Source organism: Stegostoma tigrinum, chromosome 16, assembly GCF_030684315.1.
Source record: "Stegostoma tigrinum isolate sSteTig4 chromosome 16, sSteTig4.hap1, whole genome shotgun sequence".
Lineage (NCBI taxonomy): Eukaryota > Metazoa > Chordata > Chondrichthyes > Orectolobiformes > Stegostomatidae > Stegostoma > Stegostoma tigrinum.
In genome coordinates, this window is record NC_081369.1 from 13,673,762 (window position 1) to 13,696,779 (window position 23,018).

Below are 23,018 nucleotides of genomic sequence, written 5' to 3' on the forward strand. Positions count from 1 at the left end.
CTGTCTTTGGCAATGCAATCCTACAATTTGTCTTCGGTAAGTTACTCTTCTTTTGTGAATTCACCTTTGGCTAAATTTGTTAGTAAACCGATCAGTAGTAATTGCTTAGACATATCTTCCAATCATTTCTCATTGTTTCCAAAGTGCTATACATTGCAACATTGTCTAGATAAATTTAGCAGGACTTGACTAGAGAGCCTCAGGTGAATGAGACCCTCGGGGACAGTGACCATAATGTGATAGAATTCATCCTGCAGTTTGAGAGGGAGAAGTTAGAATTAATTATAACGATATTGCAATTCAGTAGAGGTAACTACAAAGACATGAGGGAGGAGCTGGCCAGAGTTTTTTGAAAGGAGAGCCTATCAGGGAAGATGGTGGAACAGTGATAGCAGGAACTTCTGGGGGTAAGTTGGGAGGTACAGCAGAAATTTATCCCAAGGAAAAAGAAACATACTAAGAGGAGGATGAAGTAACCAGGACAGACAAGGGAAATCAGGGACAACATAAAAGCAAAAGGAAAAGCATACAACATGGTGAAGATTAGTGGGAAGCCAGAGGATTGTGAAGCCTTTAAAAATCAGCAGAGAGAGAGAAAAAAAAACAGTTAGGGAGAAGATGAAATCTAAGGGGTAAGTTAGCTAGTAATATAAAGGGGGACAGCAGTAGTTTATTTTTAGAGATATAAAAAGTAAGAGAGAGGCAAGAGTGGACATTGGGCCACTGAAAAATGAGGCTGGAGAAATAGTAATGGGGAACAAGGAAATGGAGGAGAAACTGAATAAATACTTTACAGCAGTCTTCACAGTGGGAGACATCAGCAACACCATAGCTACAGAGGTGGAGCAGGGGTAAAGTGAGTGTAGTGGCCAACACTAAGGAAATGGTGCTAGGGAAGCTGAAAGGCCTGAAGGAGGATAAATCACCCAGACCAAAGGGACCACAGCCCTGAATTCCAAAGAAGAAAGCTAAGGAGGTTGTACAGGTATTGGTGATGTTCTTTCAGGAATCACTGGAATCAGGAAGGATCCCAGAGAACTGAAAAATGACTAATGTAAAGCCACTTTTTAAGAAGGGAGGAAGGCTCAAGACAGGGAACTATAGGCTGGTTGGCCTGGCCTTAATCATTGGTAAGATTTCAAGCATAAGATTGCAAAATACTTTGAAGCGCATGGTAAAACAGAAGTGCTGAGGAAAAACATCTTCACCCGGAGAGTGGTGAATATATGGAATGTTCTGCCCCAGAAGGCAGTGGAGGCCAAGTCTCTGGATACCTTCAAGAAAGAGATGGGAAATGCTGGAGTACCTCACCTTTTTTTCTTGCCTGATGCTGCTGCAAAAGAGTCCTGTTTGTTGATAGTCGCTAAGGCACAGCATCTCCGTCCAGCTAAAGAGTGCTTGGAAACTCTCTTCCCCCTCCACTGGGGAGAATCCAACTCTGCCCTTGTCTCTGTCAGTGGCTCCTTCACATTTGCTTCACCCTGTGTCAGCCCCAGCCTGGGGGCAAGGGATCACTCTTGTGTATTTCCCTGAGCAACTAAACACCACAAGGAGCTCGAACAGTTCATCCACTTTACTAACACCTTCCACCCCAACTTTAAGTTCACCTGGACCATCTCTGATACCTCTCTCTCCATCCTAGACCTCTCTGTCTCCATCTCTGGTAGCCACCTGGAAACTGATATCTGTTTCACACTCCCACAGCTATCAAGACTATACTTCCTCTCACCCACCTTCCTGCAAGAATGCTAACCCCTATTCCAAATTCCTTTGCCTCTGCCCCATCTGCTCCCAAGATGAGGCATTCCACTCCCAGACATCCCAGATGTTCTCATTTTGCAAGGACGCAATTTCCCCTCTGCAGTGGTCCAAAACACCCTCAACCACAATCTTGTGTTTCCCACACCTCAGCCCTCACACCCACTTCCCACAGTAACAACAAAGACAGAATTCCCCTTGTCCTCACATATCACCCCATTAACTTCCGGATTCGATGCATCATTCTCTGCCACTTCCACCACCTGAAATCTGACCCCACTACAAAGGATATATTTCACTCTGCACCCCTATCTGTCTTCCAGAGGAAGCACTCCCTACATGATTCTCTCATCCACACCACACTCTCCACTAGCCCCAACACCCTTTGCCCTGCAGGAGGTGCTACACCTGCCCCTACACCTCCCCCCTCAACCCCAGTCCAGGCCCCAAGGAAACCTTCAAAATTAAACAGATGCTCACCTCCACATCCGCTAATGTGGTGTATTGTATCCGCTGTTCCTGGTGTAGTCTCCTCTACATCGGGGAAACCAAGTGGAGGCTTGGAGACCACTTTGTGGAACACCGATGCTCGGTCCGTGACAAATGACAATAACTCTCAGTCATGAGCCACTTCAACTACCCCTCCTACTCCTTGGGTGACATGTCCATCCTGGGCCTCCACCAGTGCCACAATGATGCCACCTAAAGGCTGGAGGAACAGCACCTCATATTCCACCTGGGAACCCTACAGCCCAATCTTCCAAATGTGGATTTTACTAGCTTCAAAATCTCGCGACCACTGACCTCATCATCCCTGGCTCCTTGTCCTGTCCATCTTTTCTCCCACCTATCCGCTCCTCCCACCTCACTGACCAAGCCCCAACCCCACTTCCTACCTACTAGCCTCATCCCTGCCTCCTTGACCTGTCTGTCTTCCCTCCCACTTGCCCTCCCCTCCCTCCTCAGTGACCAACCCCCATCCCAACTCCTACACTCACCTTTACTGGCTTCATCCATGCCTCTTTGACCTGTATGTCTTCTCTCCACCTATCTGCTCCTCTATCCATCTTCTATCATCACCTCCCCCTCTCTCTATTTAGTTCAGAATCCTCTTCCCCTGCCCTGTTCCTGAAGAAAGGTCCAGACGTGAAACATCAGTCTTCCTGCTCCTCTGATGCTGTGTTCATCCAGCTCCACACCTTGTTATCTCAGATTGTCCAGCTTCAGCAGTTCCTCCTATCCCTGGAGGGGACCAGGCTGTTTACATCTGGCCACTTTTAGTTTCTGATTGCTGCAAGGAGGGGGCGGAGGGGGATGGAAAGAGATGTTCCCCCAGAAACCCTAGCGGAGGGGGTTGGCATGACCCAATGTTGGGGTAGGGCAGGAGTGGGGGCAGTTTGGGGGCAAAGGGAGGGAAGAGTTTGTGGGATAACAAGGTGTAGAGCTAGCTGAAGGCAGCAGGCCAGGCAGTATCAGAGGAGCAGGAAAGCTTTCAGGTCTGGAGATAGTAGGAACTGCAGATGGTGGAGAATCTGAGATAATAAGGTGTAGAGATGGATGAACACAGCAGGCCAAGCAGCATCAGAGGGGCAGGAAGGCTGATGTTTCGGGCCTAGACCCTTCTTCAGAAATGGGGGAAGGAGGGGGTGGGGGTGCGAAGGCAAGGAGGGGTCTAATGGAGAGAGTCCGTGATAGCTGCTGAGAGCCTGGGGCTGGTTGGGTGTTGGGGAAAGTCCATCCCCAGGGTGCGGACGGGGTTCCCTGAGCACTAACAACCAGGGGAGGTGAGTGCTCAGGGATCTAGCACAGCCAGCGTCACGGAAAGTGGTGGTTTCACGGTGAGCAGGTTGAGATCTTAAACAAGAGGGAGGATGGGAGGGGGCAGGCTTCTTGACTAATGGGGGCGGGGTGATTGATCCTCTGGTATAATTTCTCCGTTATCTTTCGGGGAGATCTGGCAGTTTGTCAGCTGTGTGTCTGTGTGTGTGTGTCTGTCTCTCGCTCTGTCTGTGTGTGTGTGTGTGTGTGCAGGGTGGGAAGCCGATTGTGGGAGCGGATCCGAAAACCGCAGTTTGAACCTGTGGAAAAGGGATACAGGGAGGGAAATCTCTGCTCTTATCCCTTTTCAGAAGCAGCCTGGCCCCGGTTTGAACATGAACAGCCGCTTGGCCGCTCGCTGCGGGCTCGCTGTCCTTTCGACCTTCCTTTGGGCAGGTAGGACTCACCACAGTCTCAGGGACCCTCTGCCTTCTCTTCGCCTCCTTCATTTGAAAGAAATCCTCTTGTCCCCCTAACTCTCTCTTCCCCCAAGATTCTAAGGACATCCCGCGGTAATGGGGGAGGGAAAAGGCGCTATATAAATATTGTGCCCGCTCTTGAGGAGATCCCGAATTTGATTTCCCCCTGTCCGCCCCGTGCCTGCTGCTTCCTGCACCATTCCTGTTGGTTCCCGTCTGTGATAGTTTTTTTTCCCGCCTCTCTCCACAGTCTTTGCGAATTCCAGCTTCAAAGTAGCTCAGTATCCCGAAATCCTGAACCAGACCGTCGGCTCCAACGCGACTTTCTACTGCACCTTCCCGTTTGCTCGGGATGTGTCCAGGGTCCGGGTGAGCTGGTGGAGGGACGACGAGCAGGATTTCCTCCGGGAAAAGAAGGATTCCAGGTATCACTTTGAAATCCGGAATAAAGCCAGCGCCGCCTTCCACCTCCGGGGCGTGGATGTCTCCGACTCCGGGCTCTACTTCTGCCGCGTTAACAACGAGGGCAAGGTGGCGATCGGGAGCGGCACCCGGCTCCTGGTGACCGGTAAGTCAATCCCATTTACACCCTTACCCCAACTCAGCACGGCCGGGGACGATTGCGCGAACGGGAGGCTTTTTTAATCTGAGTCAGACCCCAGGTCAGGGAGAGAGTATCCCAGGCAGGAACCTAAATCATTGCTGGCAAACTTCCTGAACCCCAGCTCCAGAGGGACAGAAGCTAGGCTGCTGGAAAAGCTCAGCAGGTCTGGCAGCGTCTGTGAAGGAGAAAATAGAGTTAACGTTTCGGGTCCGCTTACCCTTCCTCAGAACTGATTCATTCATTCAGAGGTAGTAAGAACTGCCGATGCTGGAGTTAGAGATGAGACGGTCCAGTTCCGCAATGTGTTACCTGTGACCCATTCGTTCCTCTGTCTTCGAGACTGCCTTTATTTATCACCCGGGAATATTGGCCCGGGGACCGAGAGACGGCGATTACCACGTGTTTCAGTCATGAGTTATTTCTCACTCCACTGCAGAGTCAAACTGGAAAACTCTCCACTAAAGCAAAACAGATTGTAAATGAGCAAATGAAATTTTGGCATTTATTGCTCAAGGAATAGAGTGTAAAAGTGAGGAAATGTTGCCGCACCTGTACAAGGCTATAGTGAGACCACACTCGGAGTGTTGCACAAAGTGTTGGTCTCTTTGAGGAGGGATGTAGTTGTGTCGGAGGCAGTTCAGAGGAGGTTCCCAGATTGCTTCCAGACATGAGGGGTTTGTCTTAGGGAGAGAGATTGAGCAGTTTCGGCCCATACTGTCTGGAGTTTAGCAGAATTAGAAAAGATCTAATCGAGGTGCAGAAGATGCTAAAGACGATTGACAAAGTAGACATAGAGAGAATGTTTCCCCTTGTGGGTAAACTAGGAGAGGTTATAATTTTTGGACTGGGGTAGCAGATTTAAAACAGAACTGAGGAGCAATTACTTCTCTGAGGGTCGCGAATCTACGGGAATTCCCTACCCCAGAGTGCGACGGATGTCTGTGGCACCTAATAAATTTAAGTAGGAGACAGAATTTTAATGATTTAATAGGTTAAAGGAAGGCAAATGAAGTTGAGGTGAAGATGAGACCAATGCTGATCATGTTGAATGCCGGAGTAGCCTCTGAATTGCTTACTCCTGCATCTAGTTTTATGACCCTCCGGACCCTGTGCCTCTGCAAAAGCCTGGGTTTTTTGGGACCACATGAGCAGGGATTGAATATCCCGGGGATGGAGAATCCCCCTGGATAACCGTCCGACGGCGCCTCTGTGCCCATTTAATCCTCATTCCAATCAGTTTACCCCTGGCTGACCATGAGTTTCTGAGCCTAGCGGACATGTAATTTTCCAGCCTTTCCCCGCAACCCTTCCCAACTTTCACTGAAAGGCAGACGAAACCGCGATTGAAATCCTGCTGAACATGAGCTGTAGCGGATGCGCTCTTTCTCTTTAGTGTTACACGGGCGGTATGTAACACATTTACCCGGGGAGAGAGAATTAGACCTGCGAGTGATCAAACATAAACAAAAACTTTAGACTTAAAATTACTCAGTGGGGGTCTGTATTAAAATTTACAAATTCTAACATGCACATAAAATCAAACTCCATTAATTAGCGGATTCCTTTACTCGGTTATTGCCTACAGTGAGATGGAATGGACAACAGTTGAGGGTTGTAATGAGTTAACGCAGTGACAATATTTCACAAACGCTTGGCGAGTTTATATCATTATCTCTCTTGTTTCACTTGGGTGTAATGTTGGGGCTATATTCCCTCCCCTTATACTTATATCGTCTCCCCACATCCCTATCGTCCCTCTCTTTATCCCTGTATTCTATTCCCTGACCCTATATTTCCTCCCTTTGTCACTATATTCCACCCCCCACCCTTTCTTTATCCCTTTAGTCTCCCCCCATTTCCCTGCTAGGATTTTCCATTGGGTTTAGTGACAATGGAATTGGAGGCATTTTTAGGAAGACAGTCTCATTGCACGGAAAGATCCCAGGAACGGGCCTGATCTTCCATGGGGCACTGACCCAGGGCCGTGCTAAATGGACAGAATCCCCAGCAGGCTGAGGGCGCACTGCCATCACTGCGAATAGCCGCGGGAGGTATCTGGTCGGCGGCTGGCTCTTCCCCTGGGCTCGGAGACCTCTGCACGTTGGGACACCGGACAGCCTCCGAGCGCGGAGTTTTATCCGGGCACCGGGGCGATGCGTTGTTAAAATAGGGAGGAAAGGTTCTGGGGTGGGGGGCGTGATTGACCAATGCCGATTCTGTTTTTGGTAAAATGAGGATCTCCCATAAAACAGAACCTTCCCGTCTGCCACCTTATTGGGAGGTAACAGTGCCCTCGGAATTTCTTCTGTACCCCACCAGCATCTGGTGTTTGTGCGGGACCCCCGCCTCGCCCCCAGCACATACTGAGAGGTGACTGAGGACTATTGCGAGACTGGGTTGTGAGCAAGAGAAAGATGGAGTTTGTGAATGAACTGACCACAGGGTGGGTCTGTCGGGGCAAGAGAAGGAGTTATTGAGGGATCTCCCCGTGAAGCGACGCAGATCCAAGGAAGGTGCAGCCCAGACCTGGAGCAGTGGGGAGGGTTTTGGGGGGAGGCTGGGAGCTGCAAGGTTGAGAGCGGTTTTGTGTGGGGGCTACGGAATCGGGGAGCAATGAGGTCTCACAGAAGCGCCAGCCTGAGAGCAGTTCCAAATCACTTTCACTCGGCGTGTGTCATTGATCGGGCGAAATAGATACAGGGACTGGCTGTGAAACTGCACGGGGATCCTACCATGGGGATGTTACCGTATCACCGCCCTATCGGCTGCACTGAACCCGGAATCCAGGGCTCAGCAAACATAGGGAGTGCTGACAGCAAGAGAATGATTAAAGCACCGCTCGGTTAAATAAAGATCAAATTGGACAAACAGAAAGAATTCAGCAGCGGTGCGAAATAAAAGCACGAACTGTGGAGATCGGACCCTAATCCAACCTAGGGAAGTGCTGAAGAAACTCGGCAGGGCTAGCAACCTGTGTGTGTGTGGATTGAGTTCACATTTCCACTTCACTAGCCACTGTTCAGACTCAGAAGCAAAGCAGGCCGGTTCTATCAGCCGTAGTCAGTGCCGAAAGAGCAGAGCAAAGTGAACTCGAACCCCCACCAAAACTCCCGCTCGCTGCAGCTGTTTGGTGCCACAACAGGCTCCCATCTCCTCAGAGGGAGCGAGCTACAGGTGTAGCGGTAATCCTACACCCGGTCCGAGCTGCTCTGTAATTCCGAATTCAATATCACTCTCGTCCTTTCACGACGGCAGCATAACAGGGGCTTGTTCAGCCCATCAGCCGTGACCAAATTAAATATCCTGACCTACTCCTCGTCTCTCTTTTAGCATATTTGGTTCACACTACTCTTAACAGTTTCAATTTGTTTAATGTCAGTTATCATTGACTAACACAGGTCTTAACAGTCATAGTGATAATGGGAACTGCAAATGCTGGAGAATCCAAGATAATAAAAAGTGAGGCTGGATGAACACAGCAGGCCCAGCAGCATCTCAGGAGCGCAAAAGCTGACGTTTCGGAAGGGTCTAGGCCCGAAACGTCAGCTTTTGTGCTCCTGAAATGCTGCTGGGCCTGCTGTGTTCATCCAGTCCCACATTTTATTATCTTAACAGTCATAGTTGATTAATTGCTATTTAACAGAAGTCTTAACAGTTACAATTGGTTTAATATTGATTGTTATTTGTGAAAGAAGATTTCAAATTTCCTGTGCAGAAGTATTTGTTCGCCTCATCCCTGAAAGGTTTCGTTCTAATTTGTACACCGTTACCCCGTCCTACACTCGCCAGTGGCAGTAACAGCCACTCTGTTATCAGCCTATATCTCCCAATGCCGTTAACTTCAATCACATCGCCCCCTCAGCTGCTTAGCTGTAGAGAATACAAATTTTTCCCCCCTGTCGCCGCTTCTTACAAACTAGCCCTCGGAGGCTGTAGAGGACACGTTGGTAAATGCAAACAGCATTCTGTCCCAAACAATTCCACCATGCTCAGGACTGTTTCCAGGGACTACATCAGGGTTTAGTTTAAAGCGGCACATGAACTGGACCCAACTGTGTTCTAACAGCCAGCATCCCACGAGCCTTTTGGTTGTTTACGACATTTTAATAATTAATGTACCACTCCCAACGCCCGAAATTTCTCTGGAAGCCCCCACTGATACTCCTTAATTAGAACAGATTCAGTTCTATCCTTTCCAGCTCCAGAGTGAACGGTTCTCAGGTTAGCCTGTATCGAAATGTGCTTCCATTTTCCCCTTAGACCACCGCTATCTCTTCGTGAAGCTATCCATTCACATTACTAACCTTTACCTTTTGGGCCATCACTGATATGCAGGCGTGGTTACCTCCTCCCCTAAGTCTGAGTTTAATCAATCTGGTGTGCAGTGCACTCCTGTCAGTTCGATTTTCTCCTTTCCTGCCATTCGCCTAATTTTCCGATCCTTAGTCGGCGAGCGTGAACAGCCGACCGTCTCACAGCTAGAGATACAGTCACTCAACTCCAGCCCCTGGGTTTGTGAGCGACCACAGAATTAACCCGAGCGCTTCTCAATCGCATCTGTTTTTATTTGTGATCTAAATGTGTCGAGGCGAACAAGTGACTTTTTGAAGATTTTAGCGGCGGCCGACATATGGAGGGTGAAACTCAGGCGCTGAAACCCACCGAGTGAGTCTGTCTGAGATTAAGGGTATGTTTTCTGCTGCCTATCAGTATTCCTGAGGTTGGGAAAACAGAGAGCGGAGAGGGAAACTCCGGTATCCCAGTCTCTAAAGACCCTCAGAGCGAGGGTATTGTCGGCGTAAACCCGGGAGAAAGTGTTCTGTGTGCATAGAAATAAAACAAAAGTCAGATTTAAACTCGCGCCGAGAGAATGCGGGTCAGACAGAGTCCTTAGAGGGATGACTCAAATGAACGTAGCAATAAAAAACAGGACAATTAAAGCTGCAATTGAACCCAATGGGATGATCCCCACTGGAAACTGACGCGACAATGATGTTGACTTTCTCTCCCCAAGCTTCCGCGGATTCTCCCCAGATTGTCCCGACCTTGTTTGGGAGAGAGTCCGCAATATTCCTGAGACTTGCCTGTACCTCTGGGGCCTTTCAGTCAGACGAGATCAGTATCCGCTGGTTTGTGAACGGCAGCGAGGTGCTGAGCGGAATCCGCAGCCAGGTCGAGCCGAGGCCGGACAAACGCTTCAGGGCTTCCAGTTACTTGGAGGAGAAGCAGCCCGCTCGCAATGGGACGGTGTACAGCTGCCGAGTGTCGCACGGTGGCCAGCGGGTGGAAACCCGGTACATTTACATCTCCGGTGCTGAAGGTATGGCGTTCTCCAAGAGCTTGTTTGTGGGGTTTTTGTACCAGTCTGTCTGTTCTAATCTCAATTCCCAGCACTTGGCCCATAGCTTTGTATGCCTTAGCGTCGCATTCGTCCTCTGAACCTAGTGGGACATGAACGTGGGTTTGCTTTGTCGACTGGCTGTACCACACACGGACATCTTTCTGTCAGAAAGGTAATGCTTGGAAGATTGGTGACCTGGTAGCTTGCTAAAGGCGATGCCATAGAAGATTGGAAAATGAAATTCAGGGTTCCCAAAGACAAAACCAGATTAATAAGCCCCTCAAAGGGAAAGTCTCCTCCAGTGCTATCTGATTTGTTCATGCTCCCTATCAGTGGCATTTCCTTGTCTGAATAAGAGCAGTTCATGGAACATGTCTTGAGGAGTTAGTGACCTGCAGCATTAACCATTTCCCACTTTGCCATCTGCCAGCAGATAGCATGTGTAAGACCCAGTGAAATAAAACACATGTATTGTATCTTAACACAGACTTACAATCCTGACTGGCTCCTTCATTCAAAATCACTTGGGTGATCTTCATTTTAAAACCCTTTAACTTCTATCAGCAAGTGCTTACAGCATATTTATATTCTGTGGAGAGAGAAGACCGCAAAGACCCCCAATTTTTGCTGCAGCGTTGTATTTTGGGATTGTAATGTAGACTACATTATTACACCCGTGCCTTGGGATAAAATATTTGTCAGCAAGGAAATATTTTGCCAAATGCCTGCTCACAAACTTGATGGCTCTTAAAGGTCATTTGGGCTAACTCCTGTCACCACAATTCAGAAGTTAAAGTAGAAACTGATCAACCCGAAGTGGCGTTGATCAGTTTCAGTAGCTGTGAAAGCTGACATTGAGTGCAGCTAAATGTTAACATTAATCCTGAGTGCCTTCAGTTCTTTGAAGGGACAGAGCACAGAAAGAACAGACAGAAGCTCCTCTAGTCCAGGTCTACCACAGAGAAGGACCAACATCAATGGTGAACTTGTCCAGTCCATCAGTGGAGAAACACAGATTTGTTACAGAGGAGACTTCTACAGTGAGTGAGGACACAGTTAGAATAGCAGAGGACATAGAAGATCAATTAAAATATTTGTCCACTACCCATTGTTCCATTGCCATCCTGACAATTTTACAAACATACATATTTCTAACCAGTAAGTATTATTTACAACTGCTACATTTACTGTCAGGATGTGGTATTGACAGATTAAATCACCTTATTGTTCAATGTATCAGTGTTGTAGTGTATGTGTGTTGAAGTATGCATGTGTTGTATTGTTCACACATTTCCTGTGGTATGATAATGCTAACACATTGTATTTGTACTTTGAGCTTTTGCAGAGCCAGAATCAGGTGTTCTGCCGTGGTGGATCTATATCTGTATTGGGAGTGGGGTTTTCCTCCTGCTGCTTCTGATTATTACAATAATACTTTGCAAATTCTGCACGTGCAGAGGTGAGAATACTGTACTTTGCTAAATCATTTAAATTTAGAATTTTTAATGCACTTTATTGTTAAAAGTACAATTACAGTGAATTGAAGTGGTATTGTAGATGATTATATTTGTCTGAAATGCCTATACTCATGGATTTAAACAATCAAGTCAAAACTGAGAACATTGATCTCCTAAATTAATAAATTGGCAATTATTTTACATCATTAACAACCTCTTCAGTTGCCAGTTTGACATATGATGGAATAATTAGTCTAGTATTTCAGTCAATGCAAGGGAGACAAAAGAATGAATCACTGGCATAGATAGTTACATGTGTTGCATCAAGTATCCTGACATCACAGCTAGCACCGTGCAGTACTGCTGCCTAACTCTGTCCTATTACTGCTAGCTATGATAGAAAAAAGAGGTATGTAAAATACTGCAAGTTTGGCAGTTTGCTGCCCTGGCATCTGTAGTTATGTTGAAATCTTCAGATAAAGCAGTATGACCTCTCCTTTCCCAAGTGTTAGATTTTCCAAGGGTCCTCAAAAATCAGTAAATTCTGCACTTAACAAATACAAAAACTGAAATGTAACCTCATTATCTATCTGAGGAATTGATAATGGGGAAGAGGGAAATGACAGATTAAACTAATGCCATCAGATGATCTAAATTTGTGTACTGGTCCATCTTTACCAGCTCTGCTTGTTTTGTCCTCAAAGAATTTTAGCATATTTATTAAATGTGAGATCCCTTTCACAAAAGCATGGTGACTCTGTTTGACTGTGGTAAGCTTTTGCAGAGCAAGCATCAGGTACTTTGCCAACCATTTAAAACACTATTTTAAATTGGCTTTCACAGTGGAGAACTTTATAAAAGTCCTAAAGATAACAGATAAGCAAGGTATGGGAGGAAGAACTTTGCAACAATTTCTATCACAAGGAATAAATTATTTGAAAAATGAATGGGATTAGAATTACCAGGATCTGATGGCCTGCATCTGATTGATTTAGAAGAAGTGGCTACAGAGATAATAAAGATATTAGTCTAAATATTCTGGAGATTATTGGATTCTAGGAGGGTTCCAGCAGATTAATTGCTCTTGTTCAAGAAGGGAAAGAGACAGAAGGCAGGAAACTATGAATTTGTCTAACACCCTGTCATTGGGAAGATGTTACAGTTCATTCTTTTAAAAAAAGCTGGACATTTAAAATGCCTTCATACAATCAAACAGTGTCAACATACTTTTGTGAAAGGATAATCATATTTGACAAATTTGCTAGAGTTCTTTGTGAATACGACAAGCAGAGCAGATAAAGGGGAACTGGTAGATGTATTGTATTTAAATTTTTATAGGTTTTAAATTAGATGCCACATAAAAAGTTGTTGCACTGTATAGAAGCTTATGGTATTGGGAGTAATGTATTAGCATGGATTGAGGATTGGTTGACACGCTGAAGACAGAGAGTCAGGATTAACAGGTCTTCTTCAGGTTGGAAAGATGAAGATTATGAATTGTCACAAGGTTCAGTCTTAGTGTCTCAATTTTTTTATGTCCATATTGGCAAGTTGGGAAGGGGGCAGACTGTAACATATTGATATTTGCACATGTTACAAAAATAGATGGGAGGGTATGCTATGATGAAGACATAAGGAATAGCAAAGGAATATAAACAGGTTGAGTGAGTGGGGAAAAATGTGACCGATGGAGTTTAATGTAGGAAAGCATGAGATAAAAAACTTTGGTAAGAAGAAATAAAAGGAGAGATAATCCAAAAAAGAGCAGCACAAAGGGATTTTTATGTTCTTGTGCATGAATCCCAAAAGAATTAGCATACAGCTGCAGCAAGTAATTAAAGCAAAGATACATTTGGCCTTTATTGCTAGAAAATTGGAGTTTAAAAACAAAAACGTTTTCTTACAACTGTACAGGGTGTTTGTGAGGCCACAACTGAAGTAGTTTTGGTCCTCGTATTTAAAAAAGAGGGGTATAAATCCTTTGGAGGCTGTTCAAAAAAGACTCATCAGGCTGATAGCTAGGTTAATGAGATTAATTTATCAAGAACAGCTAAAAAAGTTAGGGTTTTATTTATCAGAGTTTAGAAGAATGAGGGTGATTTTATTGAAACATACAAGATTCTGAGGGTCTTGACAGGTTAAATTTTGAAAAGATGTTTCCAATAGTGGGGGAATCTCAAATTAGGGAACATAGTTACAGAATAAAGAGATACTCTGGGATGCAATACAATTTTTGTCTCAGAGGATAGTGAACTCCAGTGAGTTGTAGAGGCTAGGTCACTGAAAAAGGAGGTAGAAGATTTTTGAAATATCAGAGTGAATGGAATGTTGAACTGCCCTGAAAAAGGAATTGATCCCTGGGGTAAATTATCCAATGAACCTGTTGAATGGTGATACAGGTTTGAGGGGCTGGATGGCCTATTCTTGCTCCTTTTCTCACGTTCTTATCATTATAATATTATGATGAGATTCATTTGATTGCCGACTAATGTTAGTTTGATTGTCATGTCTTGACCAGTACATTTTATTCTTGAGAGAGCTAATAAGAAATAATTGCTTGTAAAAAAAAATAAGCCAGTAATTAGTAGGTATCTGGTTTGAAAATACGAAGATTTTGATTGCTCAAACATGAGGGTCTGTTAAATTATATGAGACAGAGTGATGTCATACACATTCTTTGAATGGCTCCTGGATTTGATTATAACATTGGATAGTTGTGTTAATTGTTATGTCAAAGGCATTTATACATTGAAAGTCAATTTATGGTCTGTCTGATACTATCTGGTAGAGAATTTATTTAAAATCATATTCTTTTGAATCCATTTATTCTTTGATAGACAGACGGCGAAAAGGAGAGAACAGATGTGCTCAGGTAATTTTTCCACTACCTCCTCTGAAATACCTTAAAAATGCAGGAAAGCATTCTTGCTGCACTGTTCCTTGGACATTCTGTCTTGGATGTTGTCTTTGTGGATTCTCTATAATCCACATTTATTGAGAGCTTCTACATATATGTATGTACTTTTAATTATTCTCCTATAGGCTGGGTTATGGGCGACACAGTTGCTGAGTGCTTAGCATTGCTGCCTCACAACGCTAGGGACCCAGGCGCAGTTCCAGCCTCAGGCGACTGTCTGAGTGTAGTTTGTACATTCTCCCCGAGTCTGCCTAGGTTTCCTTTTAGTGCTCTGGCTTCCTGCCACCATCTACCTTTGGCCAATATCCCTTCAAACCTTTTCTGTTCATATTCTTATCCAAATGTCTTTTAATAATTGTAACTGTACCTGCATCCATCACTTTGTCTGGCAGTCCATTCCCTCCACAAACCACTATCTGGTTAAAGCAGTTGCCCCTTATGTCCTTTTTAAATATTTCTCCTTTCTCTCTCCGGTATCTTTGTTGAGGTGATACTGCAAGAAAGAATCTCCACATCATGGCCCCGATTTTAATGAGGGACTGGTGGAAATGATACACACAAAATGCCAAAACAAGCAGCATGTTTGGTAACAATGAAGATATTGAACACAGTTAGTTGAGCTCATCCAATCCACTCCCTACCCTGCAGGTGGAAGATGCAATTCAGTGGGTTTGGGACGTGCAAACAAATATTGACAGGGAAGGTGACTGGCAGTCAGGTAAATGGTGAGGGGAGTGAAAGCATTGGGGCAAGTACAGTCTATTTCTTTGTGGGGCACAGAGGAACTCGGTATTGTCAAAGTCGATGTCTTGCCGATCTCTTTTGTACTTTTGGCTTGCAGCATATGCAGAAACCAGCTAACTTCAACATGGCATATACAGCTATGGACGCCAGTAGTCTTGCAAAAGATACAAAGCGCCAGCACATGGAAAGGAAAGCAGATTGTCCCCACGTCCCACCGAGAAACCCACAGAGAAATGATGAGCATACTTATGCCACAGCACAATTCAGAAAGCAACAGGGCAAAAAGATGGGCTACACTGTGCAGTGAACACACTTCCACTGCACCAAATACAAGCAAAAAGTTGGTTCTCCAATCTTAGCTCAATGTGAATTAACGTGGCAATATAACAGCACCTATTTAAATGGTTAATTCAAATGATAATATCTTCAATGCATTTTTTTTTCAACTCCGTCTCCTCAAGAATACCAGCTTTATGTTATAAATGGAAGTAATGAACTGATGTTAATGACAGTAATCTCATTAGAGTTAGGTAACAATTGTCTGAATGCAGCACTCGGTAAAGGAATTGTGTAGTCTCCACAAATTAAAATCAGAAGCTGAAATTGGATTTGTAAATTACAACAAAAATATCAAATTCTCTCGCTGACCCCTCCATTCTCCCAACATCCTTACCTCGAACAGCACAAAGTACTTTAGCAAACAAAGCAAGCACAGTAATCTCCGATGATCATTTGACAATTTTGCTGTTCTTACTTGATTGTGCAGAATTGGTAGAAAAGTTCTCAGGAAGGGTCACCCGACCTGAAACATTAAATCTGCCTTTTCCTTCACAGATGCTGCCAGGCTGCTGAGCTTTTCCAGCAACTTTATTTTTGTTCTCATCACGGCAGTGTTACAATACTTCGGGAAAACAAATTGTGGGGGCACACTTGAGAGTTTTCAAACAATAAAAAGAGCCAATGATTATGAGTATCACGGGGGAGTTTGTGCAGAGCCAGTAGAGAAGAATATAAAGTAAATAATGTCATTAGCTATACAAAACAAGCAAATTCTACATGAAAAGAGCAGGCAGTAAGCAAGTGCTGTTTGGATCAATTCTTTCACAGACCATGCACAGTCTACACTAAGCTGTTTGATCTCTCAGAACAAATGAATAGCTAAGCTTAGCTCAGAATGGAACTTAACAAAACATTTTTTCAACTGAACACATTTATTTCCACCGTTCCAACCCTGGCGCATTCAACTAAAACCCCTGTTGCCATTATCTTAATACATTGGAATGTGTTCCACGTACTGCTTGCTATATATTCATAGTGAACCACATATTTACTTGGTTTCAGATAGAATTGTACAAATTGGGAAAATAGCCATTCATGCCTTGTGTCTATGTCAGCCCTTTGAAACAGCTTTTGAAATATTTGCACCCTTTTCTTAAATATAGCAACTATTTCTAATAATTATTTTACTTGAACTGTTACCATAGATTTTATTTGTACGCAAAACATTAGTATGTTTTAACCACCATGCTTTTATTCTGTAGAACTCATTTACTTTCTGCTCAGTTTCCTCCATTCATTAGCCTTGCCTATTTTCTGCTATCAGCTCACTTTGCAATGTTGTTGACACAGTTACCATTTATTTCAAGAGCGCTGTCTTCCTTGGAACTGGCTAAAACTATAATTCATGAGTTGCTATACACTTCAGATTATCAGATAGTTCCCACTGATACACACAAAACATCAATTCATTATGGGCACTACAATTACAAATGTTTTCTGGTGCAGAGGGTGAGATGGGGCATCTTACTTGTCGGCATTGACTGACACGTGGAGAAACAATGACTGCCGAAAAAACGGGATTCTTGGGTAATAGATGCAGCAGCGGTTTTGTGTTTTAAAATTTTAATAATTAAACTAGTTTATCCCACAGCGATCCCAGTCAGTTGGAGCAGAAATTATAATAGCACATTTGTATTTTTTTTAATTTCTATCTTCTGATCTGAATATTGAGATTGTAAATGGTTTTAATCAAATGTTATAACATTCAAAATGAGAGATTAAAGTCAGTGGTTTTGATCATTGTTCAATATGCCCTGTGCAACTGGAGCCTTCATTGTGTGAATTTTAAAAGATATCTATCTCTGCTTTGTACGTTCTGCAAAATAAAAGGTTTTATTTCTGTGTTACTTCTGGATGGAGTCACAGTTTGTAATTTTACTTTAGTTTGAATCAAATGGTAGTTAATAAACCTTAGTGCATTAGATTCATTTATTTGCATCTATATCTTCCTTAAAATGAAAATTTATTTCAGCATAAATATTATAATGATTGGTTCAAAGCTGTTTTTCTAGCCCGACAATATCTTAAAAGAGTCAAGCCTGTTTGGTAATTACAAGATTTCCTGTCCTGCAGGTTCTCATTTAGAAATTGGCGAAGGAGGGAATGGAACTGTTTACCCCAAAATATATTTTAGGAACAAAATTTGTAAAAGTGCATCACAAAACAATTCCAATTGAAAATGACAGAATTTGCAATCAAATTCAATTTGATTCAGAAAAATGTGTCCCAGGTATCACAATACAATTGTCATGGTTTTCATATTCACTGTATATTTGCAATGTCAGGAATCAGCCTGATGTGAAAACATTTCAAATTGATAATTATAGCGCATTAGGATTCAACTATTCCTCTATGAGATGGTTTGATACAATTTCTATTCTCTTGAGGTTTACAACGCACATTGGCAGCGCCGCTTAACTGCAGATAGTGGTTTGGCTAGTTTTCACTCCATGTGCTAACAATGAGAAGTGGTGAATGTCACTACCTTCTGGTAAAATAGCATTGGCAGTCCCAAAGAACTTCTGTGATGAGATATAACAAAGTCAGGTCAATGTGCAAAGTGCTGTGTCTGGACTGGAATTGAAAATGGCTTAGTCGCTGAGGGGTTGGTTGAAAAAGAATGCTCAGTGACTGCGCTGCTCGGTGCAAGCCCCAGGCTCTTGGGGAGGTTCAGCTGTGGCCAGCTGAAGCGGAGATCTGAAACCGTACAATCTTACCACCGACAGCCATGCTATTGCTGAATGGCTGGGCTTGGGGGAAGCTGCAGGCTGGCTGCATCTACAATCCCCACCGGAGACATTCCCTTCAAAAATGCTGGCGTTGTCCTTGGGAGCTGTGTTTATGACGGGTGTTGCCGGGGTTGGAGGGTGTCAGCTGTGGGGAGAGGCAGTATAGGCTGGGACTGTTTTCCCTGAAGGCTGAGGGGTGACATTGCAGGGGTTTATAATATCATGAGGAGCATGGATAGAGTAAATAGACAAGGTCTGTTCTTCGGGGTGGTAGAGGACAGAACTAGAGTGCATAGGTTTAAGGAGAGAGGGAAAAATTAAAAGGGACCTAAGGGGCAACTGTTTTCATGCAGAGGATGGTGCACGCATGGAATGAGTTGCCAGACGAAGTGATGGAGGCTGGTACAGTTACAACATGGAGGTGTATATGAATAGGAAGGCTTTAGAGGGATATGAGCCAAATGTTGGCATTTGGGACGAGATTTATTTAGGACATGTGGTTGGCATGGACAAGTTGGACTGAAGGGTCTGTTTCCGGGCTGTTCGAATCCGTGACTCTGACTGGGTTTCTGGTGTGTGACTGTTTTTGTTTTACAGTGAGGCAGATATACAAACACAAACATTCATTATTGCGGCGCAGGATCAGAGTAGGACACGCAAGGCTTGACTTAAATGTATAAGAAAAAGCTTCAGGGAAATTGCTCCATAATATTTATTGTTAATAAATAGGGATGGTATATATTCCTATAAATAGATTGGGTTATTTCTATTAAATTGCGTTCAAATACATTCCTAATAAATTGAGATAATTGATATTCCTAATAAATAAAGATAATTGATATTGCTTAGAGTGGGACAATAAGCAGATAGATCTCTCACTCATTCAGCTACAGGCCCGCGTGTGGAGATACTCTTCTAATTGCTTTGAGAATGGCAATGAGATAACTCGCTCATGTCAAGCCCTTATCGGGCCCTGCACCCCTCTCAGTTGAAGCTGCATACCGTGCCATATTCCTTGCAGGCTTATTTTCTCTCCTAAACAGTGTTTGGAACAGTTTCTTGTCCGGTCACGTCACAGTCGTAAATTCAAACAGGCCCAGAGAGCTAGTGAGAGCCGATCAGCCGCTTTAAAAACAAAATAACCACAGCTCTCATAAAAGTATTAACATCTGAAATTTGTGAAGGAACGTGGTTAAATCGAGAGTGCCAGTGGAGTAACAGGGGTCTGTTGGAGCTGCGGCCTGAAACGTTATCTCTGAGCCTCACCATCTCTCTGTGCCCAGACCTGGAGCATTCTGTTTCAGTCTCATTCGCAGCTGCAGGAATCCTAACACCCTTTAACTTGAACTCACATTCATCCAAACCCCATCCTTGCTTTAATTCTAAACCAAGTGTAGTGTCACGAATGGTCAAACAAAAGCAGTTAACAGACCAACACCAAGGCGCAGAGATAATAGGAACTGCAGATGCTGGAGAATCCGAGATAACAAGGTGTGGAGCTGGATGAACGCAGCAAGCCAAGCAGCATCAGAGGAGCAGGAAAGTGCATCTGCCATGAATCACAAAACAGCGAGCTGAAGCAACAAAACGAGCTTTCACAAAGCTCACAACAACAAAAACAGCAAGCAGTTGCTATAAAAGTTCAGCAGGTCTGGCAGCATCTATGAAGGGAAAAAGGAAGCAGAGTTAACTTTTCGGGTCCGAATCGTTAACTCTTGTTTTTTTTCCCTTTTCCTTCACAGATGCTGCCAGGCCTGCTGAGCTTTCCCCAGCAACTTCTGTTTTTGTTCCTGATTCACGGCATCCGCACTTCTTCCTGTTTTTATTCGGCCTTCACAAAGTTGTCCCTTCCCAGAAATAACATGGAGGAAATCAAGTCTCAAAAAAGTACCAGTGATAATAGGAACTGCAGATGCTGGAGAATCCGAGATAATAAAATGTGGAACTGGATGAACACAGCAGGCCAAGCAGCATCTTGCTCCACACTTTGTTATCTCAAAAAAAAGATTATTTTATTTGGCTGATGTTCAAAAAGAAATCAACGGCTGATTTGATCGAGTGGAAAGTTAACTCACACCCACATGATTGACAAGTTTCTATCACTCATCCCAGTTGAGGCGATCATACCCTCCGTTGAGTTTCGATGTCGACGAGTTAGTTAGTGCCTCTCCAGTGGGTGAAATACCTCAGAGTCTCGTTCCACTTCCTGATTTTCCCAGTAAAACCACAACAGACAATACTGGAAACACTTAGAGATAATGGGAACTGCAGATGCTGGAGAATTCCAAGATAATAAAATGTGAGGCTGGATGAACACAGCAGGCCAAGCAGCATCTCAGGAGCACAAAAGCTGACGTTTCGGGCCTAGACCCTTCTGGCGAGAGACCCCAATAAATACTCCGTACTATTATTGAGGTAAACACCTTCAGATTTCATCCCTTTTCGCGTTACTTGTTGCGATCTCAGTCACCACGCCCTGCCTTGCCTTCACTCTCTCGACACTATGGGACCATCTGTTCTTTCCAGTTATTTAGACACATCATTGTTCTGCCATTCCAGCGCCATCAGCACCTTTTCTCCCCCAGCACTCCGCACCCCACCGCCGCTACAGCAGAAATGCTGCCCTTCCCCACACTTCACCTCAGCTCTGATGAAGAGTCATCTCAAAGCGAAACGTTAGTTTGCTCTCTCTCCATAGAAGGTGCCCGAACCGCTGTGATCTCCAGCAATTTTATTTGACTAAGAGTCTGAATTTTGTACCAGTGTTTTGCTCCTAAATCGTACACCAACCTGACTTGGAAACATTCTCGCATTAATATCGTTCTGATGAAGAGCCTCAAAACCTTAACTCTGCTTTCTCTCCAAGATGTTGCCAGACCTGCAGAGTTTCTGCTTTTGTGGAAATTTACTGCCGATCCTGCAGCGTAAACTCTTTTCCCCAACCTGCCCGGCACAAACTGCTGATCTAAAAGGCGAAAGGGCGTTTGGGGATACTGCGAACGTCCCCCACATCCCGTGAACAAATAATAAAACCTGGTGTCCACCCATATCACGAGAGAATTACCTCCACAGTGGGCTACTTAAGGATATCAAAACAACACAATTTGCTGCACGGAAAATGGGTTCAAAACACATTGGCTGAGCTCATTGCTCAGAATATACCATCTTGTGGTTCTTGGGCAGGCCGTTCTCTGATACGACATTGAACATACATTCGTGGAGATTGCAAGCTGTCAACCTTCAGTGTAGTTATCTGTCCCACGATGCGGTCAGGATTTCAGACTGAGATATTTCGAAACGTCAGCCTTCCTGCTCCTCTGATGCTGTTTGGCCTGCTGTGTTCATCCAGCTCTACACCTTGTTATCTCAGAGTTTGCAAGAGCGAGCCCAATGCCTGGGTTTGAAATGAATGAATCTGAATTGCCTCCTGCTGGTAAATGATTGTAACTTCGCACGTGATACCTCTGCGATGTCAACCATCATAAAACCAAACTCTATTCCAGACAGCGAGGAGTGATAAACAGTGAGGTCAGGGATCTATGAAGATCCCACTCTCCCGTAAACTGATCACCTGATTCCGTCCCACTCCAACATTGTGTTGGACATCAGGAAGTGACAGAGATAGTAGGAACAGCAGATGCTGGAGAATCTAACACAACAAGGCGTAGCGCTGGATGAACACAGCAGGCCAAGCAGCATCAGAGGAGCAGGAAGCGTTCCTCTTGTTACAGGCACTTGCTTTCTGTTTAAATGAAGCTTTCATATTTTTGTTGATACAGTACACGCATGTGTGAAAATTAAGCTTAACTTTATGCTCTGTAAGTGAAAGTCTGTTTTGACTGTTACAATGGTTGCAAAATTCAATCCTATCTAGGAACTAAGGTGGGACTTGTTGAGGGGTTTTGATAAATCGTGCAAAACAGCTCTAAGGAAACTGAACGGCAGCTGAAGAGTTGCAGCCAGTTTCAGTTAGTAAAGCAGTGGGAGAGAAAGAGAGAGATTCAGAGTGAAAAGCAGGCTTCATGTTGGAATGCAAGATAATCTTGGATTCTCCAGCATCTGCAGTTCCCATTATCACTCATTCACGTTGGAATAACAAGGTGCAGAGCTGGACGAACACAGCAGGCCCAGCAGTATCAGAGGAGCAGGAAAGCTGCCGCTTTAGGCCTAGACACTTCTTCTGTCTAGGCCCGACACATCAATCTTCCAGCTCTTCTGATGCTGCTTGGCCTGCTGTGTTCATCCAGCTCCATGCCTTGTTATCTCAGGAAGTGACAGAGACCTGCCATTGGAAAGTCCCGAAAAGAGGGAACAATGCAGGAAGAATTTGAAGACGAGGTTGTTGACATAATTGCCGAGCTGGCTTATTTTCATCACCATGCTAGGTAACAGCATCAGTGGAACCTTCGATGAAGCGATGTTCTAATCCGCTTGGAATTTATACTGTTTGGTCCATTATGGTGAGTTCTGTCATTTCTGGTTTTGTTCTGTACGGGTTGGTATATGGGGTCCAATTCTACATGTTTTTTGATAGCATTATGGGTTGGTACCTATGCCTCTCGGAATTCCTGTGTATGTCTATGTTTGGCTGGGGCGTCTGTGGTCCCATTTAAATTGATGTCCTTTATTGTCTGAGTGTATTGATATTAAGAAAAGTTCATTGTGTCGTTTTGCTACTAGCTGATGTTCGTGTATTCTGAAGGCTAGTTTCCTTCCTGTCTGTCTGATGTAATGTTTGTGGCAGTCATTACATGCTATTTTGTAAAACATATTCGTTCTGCATGTTGTGGGAATGGGGTCTTTAATCCTTGTAAGTGTTTGTCGTAGAGTGGCTATGGGCTTGTGTGCTGCCAAGATTCCTAGTGGTCTTAGGAATCTCGTTGTGAATTCTG

The 23,018-nt window shown here is 44.3% G+C and overlaps 1 protein-coding gene across 1 annotated transcript; it reads left to right on the forward strand.

Moving 5' to 3' along the window:
- The first annotated feature begins 12 nt into the window (after window positions 1-12).
- Window positions 13-17,204, forward strand: LOC125459982 (tyrosine-protein phosphatase non-receptor type substrate 1-like). Its single transcript, XM_048546990.2, has 7 exons — window positions 13-36; window positions 3,888-3,972; window positions 4,246-4,563; window positions 9,614-9,919; window positions 11,277-11,399; window positions 14,235-14,269; window positions 15,156-17,204. The coding sequence occupies exons 1-7, from the start codon at window positions 13-15 to the stop codon at window positions 15,363-15,365; spliced, it is 1,101 nt and encodes a 366-aa protein (XP_048402947.2). The 3' UTR covers window positions 15,366-17,204.
- The last annotated feature ends 5,814 nt before the right edge of the window (window positions 17,205-23,018 follow it).